Here is a 22,092-nt window from a genome sequence, read left to right as displayed (position 1 = left end):
CCTCCAAACACCAGCTCCCCTTTACATATCACGAAAGTGCTGTCCCTTGGCAGCCCCAGTGCAGCCTCCCGCTTGGAGCGGGACTATCCCCAGCACCAGGTCAGGGCAGCCACAGCTTTGCCTGGCCACCAGACAGCAGGGCCAAGCCATGAGGCAAGAGGGGCGCATGAGGATCACTTTGGAGCTACAGGTGCAGCTCAGCTGCAGAGTGGTCTCCCAGGGCAGAAGGACAGCAGCCATAGGAGCTGCACTGCTGGGTCCAGGGGCAGGAAAAGAAGGTGGCAGCTGCCTTCAGTCTCCCATCCTCACGTCATGTAAAGGGGCAGCAGAACAGTTTGTTCCTAGAGCTTAACAGGTGGCTTCTCCAGGACCAGAAGAGCAATATTTTCCAAAGTCTCTCACTAGCCTTAATACATGAGCTTCTGACATAAGTGAGTGGGCAAGCAAGGGGAGCCTGAAGAAGCGCAGCAAGTCCATCAATAACTGTCAGGTGATGATTAGGGAAATGTGACCACCACAAGCCATGGAAATCCATGCTACTTGAAGCATCAATTTTTCCCCCAGAGAAAACCCTAGGAGTCCGGTCCAGTTGCCAGGGGTGCAAACAGCTGCAGGCCAGCACCCTCAGTAACCACCTGGGTCCGTGCAGAGGTTTCTGAGCTCCAGCTCCAGCTGTTTAATTTGGACATCTCTCTGATTTACCAGCTCACGTAGTCGACGGATTTCTTCCTGTTGCCGGTAAAACATCTGCAAAAGCTGTAAGAAGAGTCGCTTTTTACTTTTACATTTTACACTAAGGAAATTCAGGCTTAACCGATAAATGCCACCAGCCCTGTTACGTCACTTCTGAGAGAAACAGCATCTAAGGAGACAGCCTTCAACCAAGAGACTGAACATCAGCAGTGCTGCTGCTGTTCCCTAGCCTGGGCTACAAGTGAAGGTGTTTCGCAGCACCACTTAGTAATGCTCCATCTGCTTAATTCAATGGAAAAGATCAGAAAAAATAACCTTCATACCACTGAATACTCAAAGAGAGACTAGAGACAGGGAGTATTTGGAGCCTAAATTCCTGGATCTGCCACATCTCCTACTCTGACCTTGGGCAAGTCCTTTTAATTCTCTTTTTTCCTGTGTATCATGCTCTGTCCTCTCCAGTTGGGACTAGTATGGCCTTTCACTGTGCACACAGCAAAGCACACAGCTCTGCACGGTTTGCTTCTGTAACTTTGGGGTGCCAGCTCAGAAGCATGCAGAAGAATATCCTTTTTCACACCACAGGGAAATTCAGCTGTGGAAATTCCTGCCCCAACAAGCTACAGATGCTAAAATCTTGCAGAGCTGAAAAGGGGACATAAGCATGGCTATGGGAAGGAAATCCTTCCAGGGTTCCTGAAAGCAAACAAGTACTCACAAACATCCCTGCTAATGATTTACAAATCACCACAGAGATCTAACACTATACAAGCTCTGGTTACTATACAGGGAGGGGGTTAGCCATGGCTGAAAGCAGACCACGGACCTGCCAGAACCTTTCCTGGAGTCATTCCCAGGAGCAGGCTGCACCCAGCAGCCAGCCTCAACGGCACCACACTGCCAAGTTGTCCCCCAGCAGTGAGCTGCCAAGGAAAGGGCAAAGCCAGCCCCTTTCCCATGTCAGGGTGCGCAGTACGGTTAGGCACTTAAGACTGCATGGATGTGCTGTGGGCCAGGGGAGCAGGGTACACCCACTCCTTCCACAGGCATCCCTGCTGCCTCACCAGGCTCTCTGAGGGCTGCTCTCATAAAAGGGTTACACTAAATCAACCCCCTTCTCTTCTCCAGAATCTGGAGGTCACAAGGACCTCCTTATCCCCAGCCAGCCAGCAGGCAGGCCTGGGCCACAAGAATGCCTAAGAAGCAAGAATACTGATTGCTCCCTCCTTTCTAAATCCCCTCAGCTGGGGTGCTGCTGGGCCACATTTCCGCTTCCCATGTGACAGCCCACGCTGGCAGAGCTCACACTGGCCCAGGTCTGCAAAATAAACCCTTCCCATATGCTGTCACCTTGTGAACAGCATCCTTTTGCCAGCTGACTCTGGGCTTCCCCCCACAGCCCCAACCCTTCACCCCAGACATTCACACCTCATTTTCAGTTTTTGGTGGTGGACACTCAAATATGTCAAAGCCATTGGAGAGGCGCATTTGCTCATTTTTTGGCAATTTCTCCACCGCTTTCAGCTGTTTTCTGCTGTCTTCAATCTCACTTGGCTTCTTCATGTCCTCCTGCAGCATCCTCCCTCCTCGACCCTGGTGCTGGCTCACGTCAGTAGTTTTTGTGAGTGGCTCTGGCTCAAGAAACTGTGGTAAGGAATTCACAGCTCCAGAGCCTGGTCTCAAGGATACCAAGAGGGGCCCTAGGGAGGGAGGCAGGTGACAGGTTAGCACTTATAAACCACACTCAGAAATCAGCTGTAAGCAATTCATTCAAACAACCTGCAGGGATAAACACGGAGGCACTTGACTGGAGAGGCTTCCAGAGTTCACAGCAGTGAATAATTTAGCCACCAAATTAATTTTAGCTTAGAGCCATATTTGTTATGTCTCTCCTTTTCCTCCCTTCCTCTTTCTCTGGCAGTTAACAGGCCAGAGAGCCAGTGGCAGCTTACCCAAGCCCTGGGGAGCTGAAGGGCTGGGGAGCTCTCCATGTGCTGACCTTTGTTAACTCCGTTCAGCCACTCTTGTGCTGTCAGTGCTGGCTGGGCTCCTATGGTCAAGGGGTAGATGTCTTCCTGGTACGACTCCGACTGCAAGCAACCAAAAGTTCAGAGTCACTATGTCAGCAAGGTTTTGGTTTAGAAGTACTATACTGGACTGTGGTGGAGAAAAGAAGTTTGTTCCCCCTCAGCACTCACTGGCACGGACATAAAATCTCACCTGCACTAAGCCTCTCTCCTCCTCACCCCAACTCAGAACAATTCTGTCCAAAAGCCTATTTTAATTCCTGCCAGTAAGGCCTTTACACATCCAGACAACAAACTGGGGGAGGCTGCTGACACAGGCTAACCTGAATCTCATAGACGCAGTGTTCCTGAGGATGAAGAAGTGGATACAAAGGATGCACACAAGTCACAAATCATCAGCTGATCATCAGCTGACAAAAACTGGCCAAGGAGATAATGGAGGAAGATGTCTGACTGGTAGTTGCAATAAGCATTAGCTCTGCTGCTTCTCTGAATTCAAGGCACGTGTACCTTCCAATGTTTCTGGAAGCACAGGGCACATTGCTGACATTTACGATGTACCCCTGCTCACACAGTCACATGGGAGCTACCTCAGCTAGCTACAGATTCATAACCTGGGACATTCTCTAGCCACACCAGCTCTGAGATTTACTTCTACATCACTCTTAGAGCAAAGGGTCATGTCATATATGCTGCAGAACAACTCTCTGTAACACATCTGCACCCACTGGATAGAGACCTGGTAACCCATCGTTCCCTTTTCCCTGCGTGATTCTTCTTCCTACCACAACAAGATTTTCATGTCACCCAACATCATCCTCAACCCCTCTCTGTTTTTTGTCATTATGTCAAACAGATGCCACCAACTGAGGAAGTTTACAGCCAGCTAGTTGATCTGACAGTCAGAGAGACACCTTGTTGAACCCAAGCAGAGCAGATCGGTGGTGAGCATGTCTTACAGAGTTGCCCATTGCACAGAGACCTAACTCGAGTTATCCAGCCAGGGTTTGTTGGCAGGACTTCCCCACAAACTGACTGGCTTTGTCCCTCAGACCAGGAGAGAGAAAATCCCTTGTTCTACCTATGTCCTGCCTTCCAGAGTCACAGAGAGGAGGCACTACCCTCTTTTTCACTGATATTTGTCCCAGACATGAGCATGACTTACCCGTCGAGGCACAATCATGGAGATGGGCTCAATCAGGCTTTTAGTTGGGATCAGTTTGTAGAAACGGAAAATCTCACAAGCTGACACTTCAAGGCCTCTCTTTGGCATCATTCCTGGTGGGATAGAATGAAAGAAACAGAGTATAAATCTCCCTAGGAACGTTAATGTCATTTGCCATAGAAAAAGGGTCACCAAACAACAGAAGAAGTCACAGCATCAGCTCCACAGCAGCATGGTCTGCACCCAAAACTGGCTCAGTGGCACAAATTACAAGGCTAAATAATATATTTTTTTTTCTGTTAGGCCACTCAGTCACACAGAGAGTTCTTGTTCTAAGCCTTCTGTTCCTTATTCATTCTCATGAGCTGCAAATAGAGTTACCAGGACTGAGCAGAACTGCCAGGTGATACCACAGGATTTGATGACCAGGAGCAGCAGGAAGAGGTTTCAGGACACAAAAACACCACCAGAATAGCTATATGGGTCAGGCTGAAAGCCCTTCCAGCCCAGTATCCTCCCAGCAACACTGTCCCAAAGCAGAATGGAATCTGAGCAGGGTGTGTATATCTACTCGGTCAGACAGCAGCATCTGTGTTTCAGGGACTCAGCACACAAGGTCTCTAAGTACCTGGTAGCCTCAGTGGATTTCTCTCCCATAAGCTTGTACAATCCAAAGCCTACAGCCATGTCAATTCCCTTAACAAAAGAGTTTGCCTCTCCTTGGAGACCTTGCTTCATGGTGTCCTACAGAAGCTTTGTTTTCTACTAATAACCAATGACTTCATTAAACAGTAGGTTCTACATGACGGACTGTTGCTCCTTATATTATGCATTCATCTAAATGCGAATCTAAACTCCACTCGTCTACATTGTATTTTCTTCTGGCGATATTGGGAAAGAAGCTATTGTGCAATAACCTTAGCTGCATTTTTGAACAGCAGAACAGATCAGGTTAGGGAAGGAGATTTGATTCACTCAGGCCTTTTAAAAACACTTGTACACTTACTTTTCATGGAATGATTTTTAAAGACACTATGACATTAAAATCAGGATGTGCATTGGAAGGATTATAAAAGCCGAATGATGGAGAAATCTTCCAGTTAAGCTTTAATTAATTTATTCCTTTTCAATAACAGCTTTTTGAAGGAGACCTGCAGGCACAAAATCTAGTGATGCTAAATATCTGTACCAATGTCCTGGAAGAATGGGAATGTCCACAGGTAGTGTGGAGGGGTGGCAAATGGTCCTAAAAACAAGTCAGTCTATAGAGGAACGTGGCTTACAGGATAGACTGGAGAAGGTTCAAGAAAGGGCTACCAATAGGGTCTGAGGGCCAAATTCTGTAGCTTGAATGAGTTAAACAGTGAGTAGTATGTAGGCAGGTTAATAAGCAAGGGTCTCCAACAGAAGAAAGGTGACCTAATCACAACAGATCTATCTCTAATTGGGACATGCCAATACAGTAGAAGGCAGGCAAGTGATAAGAGTGAAGGCATTAAGTTGTGGAGCACTCATTACCAGAGAAATCCCAGAGCATAAACAATGTCAACAGAGTTCCATGCCAAAAATCTTGCAGCAGATTCATAAAGGGCAAGGAGCATCCTCCATCTTTAAATGCAGACTATCCTCGCTTCCACCTTGACCCGGTATGTGATAGGGGATGAAGCAGTGACTGCTAAAGCTGCTCAGCCCATGCTCTTCTGGCCAGACACACACAAGGGACCCTGTAATACCACCTGTGATAAATAAGTAAGCTGGGCCAAGCTGACTGTTGTGCACCTGTAAACCTGCATGGAGACTGGAATCCGATCCACTTTTTTTTGTAAATGTTATTTTGGATAGCCCTGGACACTGACAGCCTCTAAAACAAAGAAGCCACCATGCTTTTGTAGCATTAGACATATGCTGCCACTCACCAATTCCCTTCTGTGGTAAATGAGAACGATATTCCATCAGGTAGTTCAGGTATGGTTTCTCAGGGCTCACCTCATAGTACCGTATATTTCCATCACCCTAAAGGCAAAAAAATGAACATAAGCTAGGCTCTGCTGTTCAGAATGAGGGTCTGAGATGAATACCTGACCCCAGAAGCCATGCAGGCTTGAGAATGAGCCAAGTATTTCCCCCCCCAGATTCCTCTGTGGGAAGGTTAGGGCTCTGCAGTGTACCTCCCCACAGTAAATGTGGTACACCTGCAGTGGAAAATGTGGCCTGATGCTGCAGCACCCTCATGCCTTCTCCCATCAGCCCATATCAGGTTAACATGCTTCAGGAGCACCTTTGACTTCAGCCTGATGCAGGCTGGGAGAAGAATCAGCCAAGCCAGCATTTGCTGACATGGAAAGCACTTACCTTTCCCACAACATAAAGCATGTGGGTGTCTGAGTCGTAGAAGGGAAACAGAAGTCCTGAGGAGCCATCCAGATCCTCCTCCAGTAAAGGCACAGAAAGGTCATTCTGGGCAGGATACAGGAAAAACAGACAGCTGCAATCACCTCTGAGTCACCTCAAGTCAGGGACACCCTACCTGAACCCCTCCTGGCAGCAGCATGTGAGTGCAGCTCTATAATGATCCTAGGCCATGGCCAGCTGCCCTGAGCAGAGGGCCATGCATAGACTTCTTCCAAGCTCTGTGGGTGTGAAATGGGTGCTCTGTCCCTGGGTCTTGAATGAGTGCAGCACCTCAGGACATCAGTACCTACCACTAAAACATATCAGGCACCTGATGACAGGTAGATACAATAAGAAACACTGCCCACCTCTGTGTGGGCCACCAGACTCAAGGAGATGGAGGGGCCTTTGGGGCATGTCTGCATTGCACACGGAATTACTCATGCTCCCTCACTACCTCTAGTCAAGGCAGTATCTCCATAATAGTGCACCACCCACCACAAGAACAGTTGACATCAGCCAAGCAGTCTCCACGCTGCACGGTGGGAAAGTGTCCATTGCAAGGGCAAAAGCTCCCATCAGCCTTTTGCAGGTAAGCCATCTAGGAGGACATAGCACACCACTTCATAGAGAAAGCTGGCACATCTTATATAAAGCTATCCCTGCACTGCTGAAGGGAGCAATGTCAGGAAGACCAACGGGGCAGAGTATGGCATCCCATGGCTGCCATTGTGGCTACTGTCACATAAGTATGTATTTAGCACAGGGTTAACACATACTTCTTGTCCTGCAGAACCGCCCAGCTGCAGGCTTCAGAAAGCCAGAGCTTCTGTTTAGATGTGATGACATGGGTGGATATGGACCTCAGAAAGATGCCTGCTGGGCAGGTCCTGTGCCAACGCCTGTCCCTAAGGAGGCTGCACACACCTGGCCTCACAGGCCGTCCCACTGTATTCTCAAACTCAGTGTAGCCAGCTCCTCCAGCAGCTCTGAAGGCAGTGAAACGCTCATGCAAGACCACGGTGTGTCAGAGCACTGCTCAGCTTTGTGGAAAGCCTTCAGACAGCAGCACAGTGCTTTGCCTCTCACATATGCAAAGAAGCTGTGTCCAAAGATAGCCAAATGGCAAATCATAGACCTGGTCTACCAGCTTTGTCTGGTACAAAGGGTGGCAGCACAACAGAGAGGCAGAAGATTATGTGGCAAGGTGGCTGACACCAAGGGACAAACAGATGCTGCCGAAGAAAAAGCACCTCACTGCATATGAAAGGGCAGAGGAGAGCAGGGTTTTGTAAGGCTAGCAGGCATCATGATAGGAGATCATGTCTTGGAAGTGACCAGTAAGCGCTACCTCAATACTCTACTGTCAGGAATCATCAGAAATCAAAAACACTTCACATCTTTTTCTCCATTGAGGGTTTCACCTGAGTAGGCTGTGTCTAGAGCTCATTTCTCTTTCCAGTATCAGTAACAATTTGCGAGTAAGACCAGTAACAGCTGTTTTTAAGTCAGAGCTACAGTGACCACCCAAAGGTCCTTTGAATTATTTCTTCCTGCAGTGGGCATGGCATTCTCTTTGTTCTGGTGGATTTCTATGCTGAAAGCTTTGAGAGCTTCTTCAGAAACTCATACTCGGTTAACAGTGTCATAGCAGTAAGACCTATCACCCATTAAGAATTTGACAGATCACTTCTGAATTGCTGTTATAAACCAATTATTGGGTATTTGGCAGGTAGAAAAGTTAAAGTGACAGGAAAAGAGAGAAAACTGAAGCTGGTATCATTAAGATTGCTGGTACAACTCACTTGATCCCATAATGCAATTTGCCTATTATTCCACCGAGATGTTCCAGTAGAGAACAGCTTTTTCATGTTTCCAAGGAACAAGACTTTATTGACTCTGTGAGACTTGTAGCTGGCTTCCTATAGGAAGAGAAAGGACACTGCATAAGTAAGAGACATCACCTGTTGCATAGCTACATTTCACATTATATGACACCTCTGATTCAGTCACATCTGAAATATCTGCTCAGCCTGGCTGAACTACATTAAGCAGGATTTCACAGTGATCCAAGAAAGGCGGCCTAAACTCTTCAGGACCAATCCCAAAAGCTCAATCAATCTCTCTAACTACTGACTTACATATTTCCAAGAGAGCAATCCCTATTAGTTGTAGGCAGGACTTTCTGTATACACAAATCTGTGCAAACACCTACAAAAAGCAGTGTTTCACCTTACCAACAGATACAAAGCACAGGCAACAAGAACAACCCTGGCAGTGGGACAAACGTACGCTTGCATTTACCTGTCCACCTGATCTCTACAAGCCCTCCCAAGGTGTCACACAGAGGACAACAGGAGGGAGCTATCAAAACAGTGCACTTCAAGAATGGTTTCAGGGAGCAAGGAGCATGGTAGCAAGATGCGGAAAGCCTGTTTTCAACAATGACAGCAAGCGTTCCATGAAAATTAGAAGGCAATAGCACCATCTGCTGCCTTGGGCAATGCAGGGCACACGTGCATCTTCTTTAATGGCAACGAATCTACCCAGAAGAGGAAACAGTCCAAAGGGTGAGATCAGCTGGACAACAAACCTCTGAACCCAACCTACTTGTAGGACTGTTCCTGCACGTGGGTCTATAAGACGTATCTTTCTGTCCCTGCAGGCTGTGGCAAGGAGACTGCCATCTGTGTTGAATGACATGGAGAGGACCACATCTTTGTGAGCGTCAAGGATCTTCACCGGGTTCGAGATGACAGCCTCCTTGGTGTCCAGGTTCCAGATCATTATCTGGTGGCAAAAGAGAAAAAAAAAATCAGCCCTTTGGTGCCTGACCAACTGGAGACTTTGTGTACCCTATTCACTTCTTCCTCTGTTCTCTACATGTATAGGTCTTACCATTGTAGGTGGTTTTTCTCCAGCATTTAAAATAATTCCTAGTACTTACTTATTAGGGACACAGTGTCTACTCAAAACATTCAATATTCTGATTTTCTTTGCAACCACATTTTATACATAAAAATGGGCAGCCTTAGTGCAGACAATTGCACTAGCACAAGAATGAAGCCAAACCAATGTGCATTGCATACTGTATCCAATCCAATAAAGGAGAAGGGATTAGACTGAAGTTCATCAGAAGACTGGAAAATTAGCAAGTCCATTTGAACTTGTAGCAATGTCATTTTGCCTTTGGGGTCACTAAGGAATTTCTTCCTGAAGAAGGTTTCGGAACTCTGTAGTATTATCTTACAGCTTGAAATTAAAACAAATTTCAAAACACACTGCCAAACAGGATGTCACAGGAGAGGTCCACAGAGAACAGACCCACCTTGTAGTCATAACCGGAGCTGAAGAGGATGTTATTAGCAGTGGGATGCCATTCAATGAGGCCTACTCTTCGAACATGCCCAAGAAGTTCCTTCTTCGGGCTGGTAATGTTTCTTGTCAGCAAGTGCTTGGGGATGTCCCAGATTTTAACCTAAATGGCACAGGATAGGTCTTTGTGAGATTCCCGAGTAAGGAGCTAATTTGGAACTTAATAATAACTATTATTCCCTTGGTATTATTATTCCCTTGGTAGCGAACAGGAATGCTTCAGGCTTTATTGAATGCCAGTCCTTTAAATTAGCATCTTTACTTTTCTGTAGGCCTGAAGACTCCTCTTTACCCTCTATTTTTAGCCAGCAGTTCTACCAGTTTGTTTTAATTTGGCAATCCAACCCTTATACCTGGCCAAGCTGTCAGCACAAGTATGAAAAGTTATTCCCAAGGGGAAGAAGTAAACCACAGATCTTGCAGACCTTGCCTCCTAACAAACTTTGAGCAGGAACGAGCAAATCTCAAATAAACTTCAGCAAAGAGTCCCAGAAGATATGATAACAGTGACTGATCCAAACAGTCATCCCCTCAATGCTACCTGGTAAAAGAACTGAGAATTCCCCTGGTCAGATGCCAGCCATAGTACTGTTTGTCCCATAAACTGCACCAGTGCTGAACGCTTTGCAGTGACACAGCCATTTGTCAAAGTACACAGAAGACCACCCAGATGGCCACACAGCAGATGCCCTGAGCAGAGAGACTGGGCAGCACCACACTGCAATCACTCTACACTGGGAGCGTGCTGTCTCATAACAGGTCTACCTGCAGCCCTGGGTTCTTCTAGAAGGATGCTGAATGAAGACAAAAATCCTCTGTCCTTCTGGCGTGGAAGAAGACAATAAAGGAAACCTGAAAAAGGGGCTGAACCTATGTAGGTAAAATGAAAGAGTCTTTCTCACACTAACCCTAGAAGCACAAGTATTTAGGATGGTAGCAGATGATTAACCCTTTGGCTCAATGAAAATTACTATGCTCATCATAATTTTTCTAGGACTTAGCCTGAAGAAAAAGGGAAATGCTCTTTGAAGTAAATAGTTTGTTGAAATTAGCTACACCTGCCCAAGCCTCCTATTGTTTGGCTGATGAGGATTAGACCTTTCTAAGCCAAAGAAGAAGAGGCACAAATTCTGTGACCTGCTGGGAAAGATCATGAGCACTCTTCTCAACAGTGTTTATCCCAGTGAGGAATCAAGCCCATCAGAAAACTAAAGACTGTGCGGTCCTGTAGCCTCCACGTGAACTTCTACAGTAGTAAGAGAAAGCATCACACTCTACAGCTTCAACAGCAACCATGAAAGGAATGGGGTGGAGAGATCAGGAAAGTGAAAAATATGTTGTGTTCACACTGAGAACTGCCTAGAATGAACCATTCACTCCCCATCCTATGAAATGGCTGGTGATAAAGGCAAGGAAAAGCCCCTGGCTGGAATCTAAGGATGCATTAAATGACAGAAATTGCCAGTGCTTAGTGTACAGAAGAAGCAGGTCTTGGAGCCAGACCTGCCAGGCCAAGCAGGAACAATCCACGAGCTGTCTACCCTGCTGCATCTTGAAGAAAACCTGACAAAGCAAAGTAAAAAGCACAGACTTGCCCCTCTAACCACAGGGGAGAAGATCTTCAGCAAGCTGAATTCATATGTGTCTGATGATTTGCCAAAGGTAACAAGACGGGGTACGAGGATAAGCCCTCTCCCTGTACCATTCAAACTCTCAGCCCCCGGCCATTTGCACTGGCCTCAGTCCTAAGCCTGCCTGAAGCAGCAGTGGGAACTGCAAAGGGCACTGAGTGTTCACAGAGACTACACATCCCCTCCTGTGCCGAAAAGTACCACCCTACACGTTTCAGCTGCACACCACAAGATAGCTGTGGTACCACTAAGGCAAGCTCCAGAAAGGCTGGTTAAGGGCCAAGAAGCCTCTGAGGAATAAGGGTGATGGACAATTTCCACCATTGTCACAGAAGCTTGTGGCCTTACTTAAAAGCTCCAGGGAGATCCAGGCCAGTAAGAGCAATCAGGTACATCCTTGCACACAAGCCAGAACAGCTGTGTATGCTAACGCTCAGAAATGGCAGAGGGCACCATGCCTTTAACAACAGACTGCAAGGAAGGCTTTGTCTCTAATGTCCAGCCCAGTGGAAGTGACAGATGCCTCTGGGACCCCAAAAACTTCCTCAGACTTCTCACAGGATAAAGTGTTGCTGTGGAGATGTCCCAACAGTATGTCTAATCTGAGCTCTCCAGTACAGGCCAGGACAAGTAAGACAGATGTTGACTCCATGGAGTAAGTCCAACAGCAGCCATTAAGATTAGGAGAGGACAGAAGCACAGCAAACCTGAGGAGAGCTGGAAAAATAATTTGTTCGCTCCAGGAGGTGAAGGCAAAGGTGCCCTTCAACTATATTGCAGGAAGGCACAGAGAAGATGGAGCCAAGCTCTTTGGAAGTGCATCAAAGGCAATGGACAAAAATGGCAATATGGGCACTCTCTGGAGATCAGAGGATCCCAGTTTTCCCCAGAAGGGTACTCAACCACTGGAAGAAGGGCCAGTGAGGCCAGGGAATCTGCAGCCTTGGAGATTTTCCCAACTCATCTGGACAAGGCTTGGAGCAACCTGATTCAACTGACCTGCTTTGAGCAGGGTTTGGACTAAGTGACTTCCATAGTACCAGGTACCAGGAAAGAAAGTCACACTAAGAAACACAGTCTGCTGCCCTCACTAGTTAGCAGGGAGGGAAGAGGTGTCCTTGTGTCACTGTGTAGGTGACCTCTAAAATCCTGTTTCCTGGTGCCAGGATGATGATGGGAGTGTAGTACCAAAAACAGAGAGTACAGTCACAAACAGCAACACTTCTCAGAACAACTTTTGGTGCTGAGACCAGTGCCAAGCTCAGTGTTCCCATTCTTTAGCCTGGAGAATGATTCAGTGCCAAGTTTCTGTAGGAAATTGGAAAAGAAAGCTGACAGAGAGCAGCCCTTCTGCACAGATCCCGGAGTCCTGATTGACAATAGAATAAATATGACCCAGCAGCATGTCTTGGCAGGGATGAAAGCTAGCAACATGCTGGTCTGGAGCAACAGCAAGATAGACATTAGATCAAGGGACGCAATTTTCCCCTTTACTCAGCAATCATTAAACAACAGCTGGAATACTGCATCCAATTTTGCACCTCCCAGTGCAAGAAAGATGCTGATAAACTTAAGTGAGCCCATTGGAGGCTACCGGGATGCTCAGGAGGCTGCAGCACTTGCCCTGCAAGAAGCTGAGGGACATGGCCTTGATCAGCCTTGAGAAAAGACAGCTTCAGGGCGAAGTGATGGAAGCCTTCAATACTTACAAGACTGCTGAGAAAATAGAGCCAGGCTGTCTTGAAGTGCAGGGTGGGAGGATAGGATACAGTGGTCACTGACTACAATGGGGAGGTTCTGACTGCATATAAGGAAAAAAATTTCCCCATGGGAGCGGTGAAGAACAGGAACAAGTTGCCCAGAGAGGTGGTGAAATCTCCATCCTTCGAGGTTTTCAAGACTCAGCTCCACAGACCTGGACAGGAGGTGGGGGTAGAGACCGCCCAACGTGCTGTTTAACATGAATGGTTCTCTGATTCTGTAACTACAGCAGGAAGCTTCAAAGTTTGTATTCATTCCTCATCTGAGGCTCAAAAGAGAGGTCATGGTGGTGCCTTATGGCCACAAGTCCTTTCTGAGACGCATGAAAACCTGGCATATGGGTTGGAAGATAAAATAAACCCCTCACAGGCAGCCCAGAAACTGAACGAAGCCTTCAAAAAAGACATGAATATCCAAAGAAGCAAAGGCAAGTCACTAAATAGGAAGGACAATTCCAAGACCCTCAATCTCCAATTCAAGAGTGATTTTTCGTAGAGCTGAAATGGCAGAGGATGTTCACCAAGCCAGGGATGGAGGAAACAGCAAGGGAAACCTCCCTCACACTGTGTGGCCGAGGGTGAATATACACAGTGGGAGAAAACACATGTGGGATGTCTGGAAAAGAGCACAGTAGTTAGTCAGTTGTCCTCACTACCACAGAAGTCAATGTCACACTTTTGATAGAACAATGGGTAAATACAGGCTGAACTGTCCTCCACAAACATGAATTGAATCTTTCATTTCCTAATTACTAGTCTGCACCTTCACTGAAGTAAAATATGTGACTGTATCTTAATTATACTAACTCCAACCAAACCACTTATTGCCTAAAACTTAAACCTGATGTGATGTATTCGGTATCTTTTTTTTTTTGCATTAGCATGAACCTTTGCACCTCTGGAGTCTTTCTGTGGTTTCAGTAGGAAAATGCTCATTTCACTTATGCCTTTTGCAGAATAATATGATGCAGATTCCTTAGATACCTTATAACTGATCCAGCATGACTTTACATAGTAACTGAGTGCAGGAACAAGCTCAAACTTGCTCTACAGGGAATTAATCTGAAATAGCTGTTCCAGATTATGTTGTGTCAAAGCTTTTATTCTCAAGTAAAGGAAGAGTTTCACAGCAATCAAACTTGAATAGTCATTCCATTATGAATTCATATTCTGTTTTTCTCATGCAGTGCACGCAAAAAGACATAAGCCCCCACAAAACAGATATTCCTCCTCACACTGATTTTGGCACATGATATGGACAGGATCACACAGGTCTGACTTCAAGAGAAAGACAGGAATCTTACTCTTACCTGACTTTTTTATAAGTGTGTATATATATGCTTTCACACCTCATCCATGGGTCTTTTGGGTTCTTTTTTATGTCTTTCCCCAAAAAGCACATTAGGCAGGTAATAACACAGAGTAGAAGTTAGTAAACTTACTGTGGCATCTTCTGAACATGAAGCTATTACAAAGTCATTGAACGGGTTCCACTTGATGTCCAGAACATTCCCTTTGTGCCCACATATTTTGGGATAATGTGGGTCAAGCTTGCCTGTCTGGAAAAAACAAATATCATCAAACCTAAGGTGAGCCATGGAATTATGGGACATTTTCAAGGAAGATCCAGGCCAGCTCCAGCAAGAAACCTCCTTCTGCTTGTTATGCTCCAAATGCCCTGTGTGCTCTCTATCTGCTGAGAAAGGGGTTTTACTGTCCCTGCAAGGCAAGTCTTTACGATACCACCAAAAAGAAAGGAAAGAAGTCCTCAGGCCTTCCTAAGTACACACTGCTATCAAGAAATCTGTACACATGCAGCAAGACTGCTAAAGATAGAAGACAGTATTTGCTTCAGACACCAGGATAAAACTTAGAGGGGAAACACTTATGAATGAGGTGAATCTTTCACATTTTTTAAAGATCTTGAGGGAAAAAAAAATCCAGAATCTCTTTCGGAAGACATTTCTTACAAGCAGGGAAAAAAAAAGGTTTAGCTTTTATTTTTTAGCCCAATCAGCTGGCATTTTTTTTTTTTAAGCAAAAAGACATGTGACACAAATTACAAATGCAGTTTTTCTTCCAACAAGCTATCTATTTCTCTCTGATGGCGTTCAAATCCAGCCAGTCACCGGACTCAATCAGCATTCCAGACTCCCAAAAGAAAATGCCATGTTTGGACGGTGTCTTCAGTGGTAGAAATCCTGCACGAAGTGCACTAAGGAGTATTGACGGCCTTGCGCCACATGGGGGCTGTGTTGCATCAGGATAAACCCATACTGCAGGCACAGTCTCTGCTACAAAGTCAAGTCGGTATATTTAATATGTGCTAGGAAGGGTGCTGGGGAATTTATTCACATTGGAGCAGCACTCGCTTCTCCCTGTCAGGAGCAGAAGTATGGGGAGCTCCAGGAACCACCTTGCATCCCAGACATCTGTCCAAAAGCCGGTCACCTAAGGAGAGAGACATGGTGGCAAGCTGGTGATGCTTACCTGCTTACTTTTATCCCACCTGGAAGACTCGTAAATCAAAATAAATGCAAATGCATGCTCTCCTGGAAAGCAGACACTTCTGTTGGTGTACTTCCTGCACCTCTCCAGAGGCAGTCCTCAAGAGCGCACAGCAGAGGGGACTGGCCCTAACCTGGATGCAGCTAGGATGCAATTTTCCCAGCCTTGAAAATTTGTACAGTTTTGAATGCAGAACAGGACACGATGTGTAACTATTCTGGCTTCACTGGAAAGTTTGTCACATAGACTGGGACTAACCTGCTTTAAACTGAACAACCAGAGGTCTTTGAAATGTAAAAGACTCTGCTTTTTTAGACTACAGTCTAAAACAATTCCCTTTTATAACAGCGACAATGCAAAGTGACTTGGGAAGGCAGAAGAGAGATAAAAGGCCTTTAATAAGCAGCGTTCCCCCGCCTACGGTGTCCTTTTGTAGGCTTCAGGGCTTGGTTTCAAGCTGGCGACTCAATGGGCTGGGCAGCCAGCTCCACAGGGATCCCTTGATCCCTTATGGGAACTCTGTCCCCTCCCAGAGCTGGCTGCCTGTCTGCTCCCCACTCCACTCGGGAGACTCCCAGGCTGCCTGGAGTCTGCTGCGCTCTGCCCCATCCTCCAAGGTTCTCCTACCCCCACGTCCCCAGCAGGCTCAACTGGCCCTGCAAAAGGAGTCCTTGCCCTCCTGGCCACCAATCCCACCTGCCTCAATGCAAACCTGCAGCCCTGGGACAGAGCAGGACCCACTACGCATGAACCCCCAGGCGGCCAACAAATATATATGACAGGTAGGGCTGTTAGTCTCAGATGCGCATCTGCACATGGAAGTTAAGGTCTTCATGTGCAGGGGAAATTTCATTCCACAGATCAAAAATTATTTCAATAACTAGATGTGTTGTCATTCATGCAGAGGTACCTTACTTCCACAGTTATTTGCAGAATGAAATTTGAAAATGAGTAATTTTTCAACCACTCGCTTTCTAAACTCCCAGCATTTTTGATAAGTAGCCAAACTCGGAGTTCCTTGACAAAAACCACTTCTAGTGGGATAGCTGTTAAAACTCTCCCAGCAGATTCATACAGAGTGGATTACCATGAGATGGGTCAGCCCCACCTCTCAGGTGTTCTTCAAAGGGCGCTAACACACTTTGTTGTCACGTCATGGCACAGCACTCACATCAGTTAGATAAGGCCTGAGGGGTCATCACAGGTTTCATCTCCTAGTTCTTCCACCCAGAGACAGGGCAGCGGGTTTGTGTCTAGGAAGTCTAGAGAATCACAGATGTCCTCCCTTTCACACCTGGTGCTGACACATTGAAGGACTGGAGACTGCAAAGTCTTGGACACAAATATATCCCCGTCTCTTGGGACTTTGTTCTCGTTTTGCTACCCATTTGCTTTATGCTGCAAAGGAATAGATGGATGCAGTCTCAACCAAGTCTGGTCACCGGAGAAGGAAAAAGGCAGACCTCTGTTTTTGAAAGGAAGGCCACAAAATTTGTCTCTGAGTCAAGGTCCTTCCTTGGCATGCAGTGCATGCACTTCCCAACACATCCGTGTCAGACACCACGCTACACCCAGGCCACACCGTGTGAAAGCAGCTCATCTCCCAGTTACAGTCACTGAGCCCGTGTCTCCTCAGACTTGCACAATTTACAAAGGCACCCAGTCTGTTCTGGGCACCAGGCAGCCCCTGTGGCCACGGCCACTTCCCTCCCTGGTGAGATGTGCTGCCGTTCCACCCAGCTGGCTTCAATGGCACATCTTCATGAGGACCAAACTGGCGCATCCTGCCACAGAAGACCATTCTCCAAGCAGTGGCAAATATTCAACTAATTCCTCTTCAGGTTGAATGCAAAAGCCTGCTGAAAGGAGGGTATCTATGGCAAAGAACTCTTCCCCTACGTAACCCCCGCCGCTCCCAACCCTACCTCACGCCCAGGCTCTCAGAGAGGAAGAATGGTGCAGAAGGCAAGAAGCGGTATTTATTCAAGGAGAGATGGGAGCTTGCTGTCCGTGACTCAGCAGCAGAGGACCACAACAAAAACGGAAGGCAGCATGGTTAAATGGAGCAAGGTTGAGCCTGAATTCGAGTGCATCCTCAGGCAGGCAGCCCCTCCAGTAGTACATGCAGAACAAACTCAAAAAAGGATTGTAGGGACAAAAGCAGCAACCTGAGCAGGTTGTTCATCCTCCCCAGAAGGTGCAGCCTTCCCTGTCCCAGCTACTGTATCCCACTTTGGGTAAATGCATCCTGGCTCTTGGGCTTTTCCTCCACACTGTGGCATGCTTGGAATGTGGCTGCTCCCTGTCAATTCAGTCAAAAGTAACCACAGATCAGCTGTCCATCATGAGAGGGCAATACTGTCCTAGGCACATGTCTCCAGACCAGGCTGCCTTTGGTGCCAGGCAGCTGTGGGCACAGGCCAAAAGCCCAGTACACTGTCTACCATGGGTCACTACCACAGGAGGAGGTGGCAGCCACAAATAACACCACCAGGAGCACAACTTGAAAGCTGTCACTTTTCACCAGATGACACCAGTTTGGAAGTGTATCACAAGAAAAAGTAACTGGTGTCGCAGCTCCCAGACTCAGGGAACCCCTTTCTGTGGGTGGCTGAGGCTGCTCTCCCCCCTCAGCATGGGTCAGGAACAGGTATGCAGACAATGGCTATACAAAGCACGGCATGTACACATCCTTTCCCTGATCCACCACCAAAGGTCAACCCTCGAGGGACTGCCTGAACCGGGGGACCTACATCTGAACAAATACAGTTCATAAAACAGTTCCTATCCATAACACCATCCTGTTTTGAACACCTTAATTCTGCCTTAATTCAACATCCAGAGCAGGGAGCTCCACATCTGAATTGCACAAGCCTTCACATGTGCTGCTAACGGTCTGCTCCCTGGTCTCCAGGATCCCCTTCACCACACAAATCCAGAAGAATTGCTCTTTACACTTCTTCCCTACCCTCTTCACAGTTTTATATATCTCCCTCATTTGTGTCGTGTGTGTCCCGTCCCCCCCCCCAACTGACTGAGGCCTAACCCACAAAGCCTTTCCTCACATGAAAGCAGTTTCATATTTTCTTTGACACACTTTAATTATCCCTTTCTGTATCTTCTAGTTCTACCATGCCTTTGACTTCTGCAAGCAGTATCTCAGATCTGGGTGGAGTATCTGAGCAGGTGTTAAGAATGGAAGAACTGCTACTAAAGACTAGCCAAGCTGAGAAGAGGTGAGAAGACAGAAGAATTATAGTAAGCACTGCAAGCACCTTCAGCTCATTTTGCCAACACTTTGAGAGCTGGGTCCCACCCCATGTCCCACAGTCACCAGGTGCCTGCTTACAGATGCAGCTCTGTGATAAAGACAAGTTCTTCAGCCTCAACAGATGACGGTCGAGGGGCAGAAGTGACTCAGCCAAGAAAAACAGGGTAGTGGTTAATTTTAGAAGGACTGTCTCTGAACAGCACCAGCGGTGAAGGAGCTGAATAAACAAAGTCTAGAAGGGCCAGGAACTGTACTAGGTTCTTCAAGCATAGCCAGTTCACTTTCATCCTTAGCAAATATACATTGAAAAAGTAGCATTGCAATAACACCATCAATTAACTTTTAATTAAAGGCTGAACTTTTGCCTTTCATCTGTTCTGCCCTGATTCCAGAGAGCTCATAATCTCATACGGAAGTTAATCCGCATTAGTGCATGCCTAATTTTTCTGAAGCAATAAACATCAGCCAGCCAGCTTCTCCCTCTCATCAGATCCCTAAGTCATCAAAACCCATAGACATGGCATTTGTTTCTGAAAGGGACGGTTTTCCAGCATTAAGTGCTTGAAGCTTAAGAGCTTCATTGCCTGATAGCTGTGTCTCCATTCTTTCACAAAGGAGAAGGTAGAGCAAAACGTACCATATTCTCCTTTGGCCACAGCTGAAGTCATGCCACTAAAGCACCTTTTAGTTTTTGCCCTCTTTATCTACTAACTGTTTTTTTATTTGCAATTTCTCCTAGGAGACAAACAGCTCAGCAGCACAGTTCCTGTTGATTATACAAGAAAGGCAAATGAGATATGAAATGAAGGAAGGTGTTAAAAAACTGCAAGCAGCTAAGTAAGACATATAAGTAAATACATCACAAGAATCACCTCCCAGGGCATCTGGGGCCCCTTCCATCATTTTGCAATTCAGGCAACAGCATTAACTGAATATCATCTGTGCAATTTAGCTCCCTAGAAAGCCCAGCTCCCCTCCAGCCTCTCGACGCGCTTGTGAAAGCCAGCTGGCCTTGGCAGAGCTCACCTGGTGGATGGGAATGACGAGGAAGGCCCCCCCACCCGCACACTCAGTCACCACTGCAATGAAGTGGGGGTTCACAGCGCAGAAGTGGTTGTCGTGGACGTTGCGGGTGATGGGCACGCAGTCGTAGCACTTCTCCTTGCTGGCAGCTTTGCCGTATACATGGCGGAACTTGGAGCTGCGGTACTGTGGGTGCCACGACATCTGCAAGGGGAGAAACACAACGCCCTGTGACATAAGGACCAGCCGCCCCGGCAAGGCTTGCAGACCCCCACTCCCCTCTCCCCAGCATACACTCACCCTCCCCATGTGGGCTTCTTGCACCAACACCCAGCCAGCAAGCAGCAGCCACATTTTTCTCTGCTGGTCTTCACCCTTTTGGCATGACCTGTCTTTGCACCCATTGCACATCTCTGATGGAGAAAGAAGAGTGCAAGGGAGAAAAGACATCTGTCTCCAACACCAGCCAGCTGGGCTGGCAGTCCCTATCACTGGGACACGGCCACATGGTAGCATGTTTTAAGAGGAGATGAATCCCAGTAGCACAGACCTCGGGAAGCATGAAAGATACAACATCTTGGATGAGGAAAGCCTGAAACATCACGCGTGAACGAGCCAGTCTGGATGCGTGCTTCATTTAGCCCTCAGGTGGTGTGGAACCAAAAACAAGTTTAAATTTTGCTCACATAAGGGGAAAAAAGAGGCTCAACAGATCATAGGAATAGTTATAGTCACTTGTTGCTTTTTTTCCCCACTGACTGCATGTCTGGTGTATAACTGCATCACAGCACTCTGACAGACAGCATTTTAAATGGTGTTTAAATGAAATACATGCAATCAGCTGGGAGTATGGGCAAAGACTGGGAGAGGGCTTGGTTTCGCCCCAGATTGATCTGTTTAACGTGCATTGGGTGAATGGTATTATTGGTGACACTGGATCAACAATACTCCACTTTGAGAGGGGAACCCAAACAACCAGCTTTTGAGTTTCAGCAAGACTTAGACTGCTCGCTCATGTGGCTAAGAGTTTGAAGGGGCGCATGTACTCAATGGCAGAAAGCCAAGTGCATCATCACCTGACAAGCAGGGGTCTAAGCAATTCTAAACCAAAATGTACCTGTTGCTGGCATGGTACTGCATCCTTATGGGATGACTATTAAGTGCTAGGAATCCGTATTGCTTCATCCTGGTCAGTCGAACTGCAGCTTTACAAGCATCCGTCAACATAAAGATCCACAAAGCTCACATCCCACGTCACACTGGAAGATTTGGGCTGTGAACAGTGCTAGGACACAAGTCCTGTCCTATTCCCTGCCTCCTCCCAATCTACTGGCACAGCTCAGAGCCAACCCCACCTTGAATAAATACACATGCCTGTAAAAAATCAGTCCTGGCAGTTCACCGGTTGCTTTCACAGTCATTTTCATTGCTCACTTTTACCTTGCTATGTTTTACCTATGTTAACTCTGCATTTGTCCATATTCTTAGCTGATTAAATTTCTTGTGCAGAAAACATTAGGTGCAAAGGATCTCTGATGCAGTGAGAGCTAATTATCCCAAACAAACATGAAGAAATGCAAGTTATTTGAAAAAGAAAGCAGCGGCCCTGGGAAGATAATCTTGGAAGCAGAGATGTTCACAGGCAGAAAGAAAGTGGATGTTATATGCAATTGGCTGGCTCCCCAAACAGCCCCAGAAGTGCAGTGTTCTCAAACAACTTCACATTCGTTACAGCTTTAGTGGTTAGGTTTACTCACACCAGAGAAAAAAAATCCCTGTATTGTCTGGATGCAGCAGTTCCTTCTTACAGCACGAACATTGTCTTTCCAAAAGGAAATTAATTGCCCGGCTCCAAGAAACATCTAGCTAAACTGCTCTTGAGGTGGGAGAGAGTGTGTGGTCTGGATGTTCAAGGCTCCTCTGCAGAAAGGAGTCACCAAGCACACGGAAGATACTCATTATTGCGATATCATTCCTGTGGACAGCAGGAACACAGAGCAAGATACATGCAAATGTCTTTTACAGATGCCTGTAAAATGGTAATGGTGAATAAGGAATAAAGGAAATAAAAGGAATTAAATGCCGAAGTTCGGATGGTGCTTAGGAAAGACAGCTCTCTCCTGTTTCAATTTGTAGAATTAAGGTTCAGCTGCCACAGGAATGGATTTCCAAGCACCTACAATTCAGACAGCAGGGCAAGATATGACTGGGAATATCATAAAATTGGCAAAGACAATCCCAGCGGAAC

The 22,092-nt window shown here is 46.7% G+C and overlaps 1 protein-coding gene across 1 annotated transcript; it reads right to left on the bottom strand.

Moving 5' to 3' along the window:
* Positions 1 to 624: 624 nt before the first annotated feature.
* CORO2A (coronin, actin binding protein, 2A) lies at positions 625 to 20,048 on the bottom strand. The gene is made up of 11 exons (XM_009880778.1): positions 19,848 to 20,048; positions 14,485 to 14,601; positions 9,605 to 9,754; positions 8,887 to 9,066; positions 8,082 to 8,198; positions 6,238 to 6,342; positions 5,802 to 5,898; positions 3,886 to 3,998; positions 2,693 to 2,783; positions 2,122 to 2,393; positions 625 to 756 (listed from the first exon to the last, which is right to left on the bottom strand). The coding sequence occupies exons 1-11, from the start codon at positions 20,046 to 20,048 to the stop codon at positions 625 to 627; spliced, it is 1,575 nt and encodes a 524-aa protein (XP_009879080.1).
* Between the last annotated feature and the right edge of the window lie 2,044 nt (positions 20,049 to 22,092).

Source organism: Charadrius vociferus, unplaced genomic scaffold (genome assembly GCF_000708025.1).
Source record: "Charadrius vociferus isolate BGI_N301 unplaced genomic scaffold, ASM70802v2 scaffold240, whole genome shotgun sequence".
Taxonomy (NCBI): Eukaryota; Metazoa; Chordata; class Aves; order Charadriiformes; family Charadriidae; genus Charadrius; species Charadrius vociferus.
Note: the sequence above shows the minus strand (reverse complement) of the source record. Positions and strands in the feature narration are given on the sequence as shown.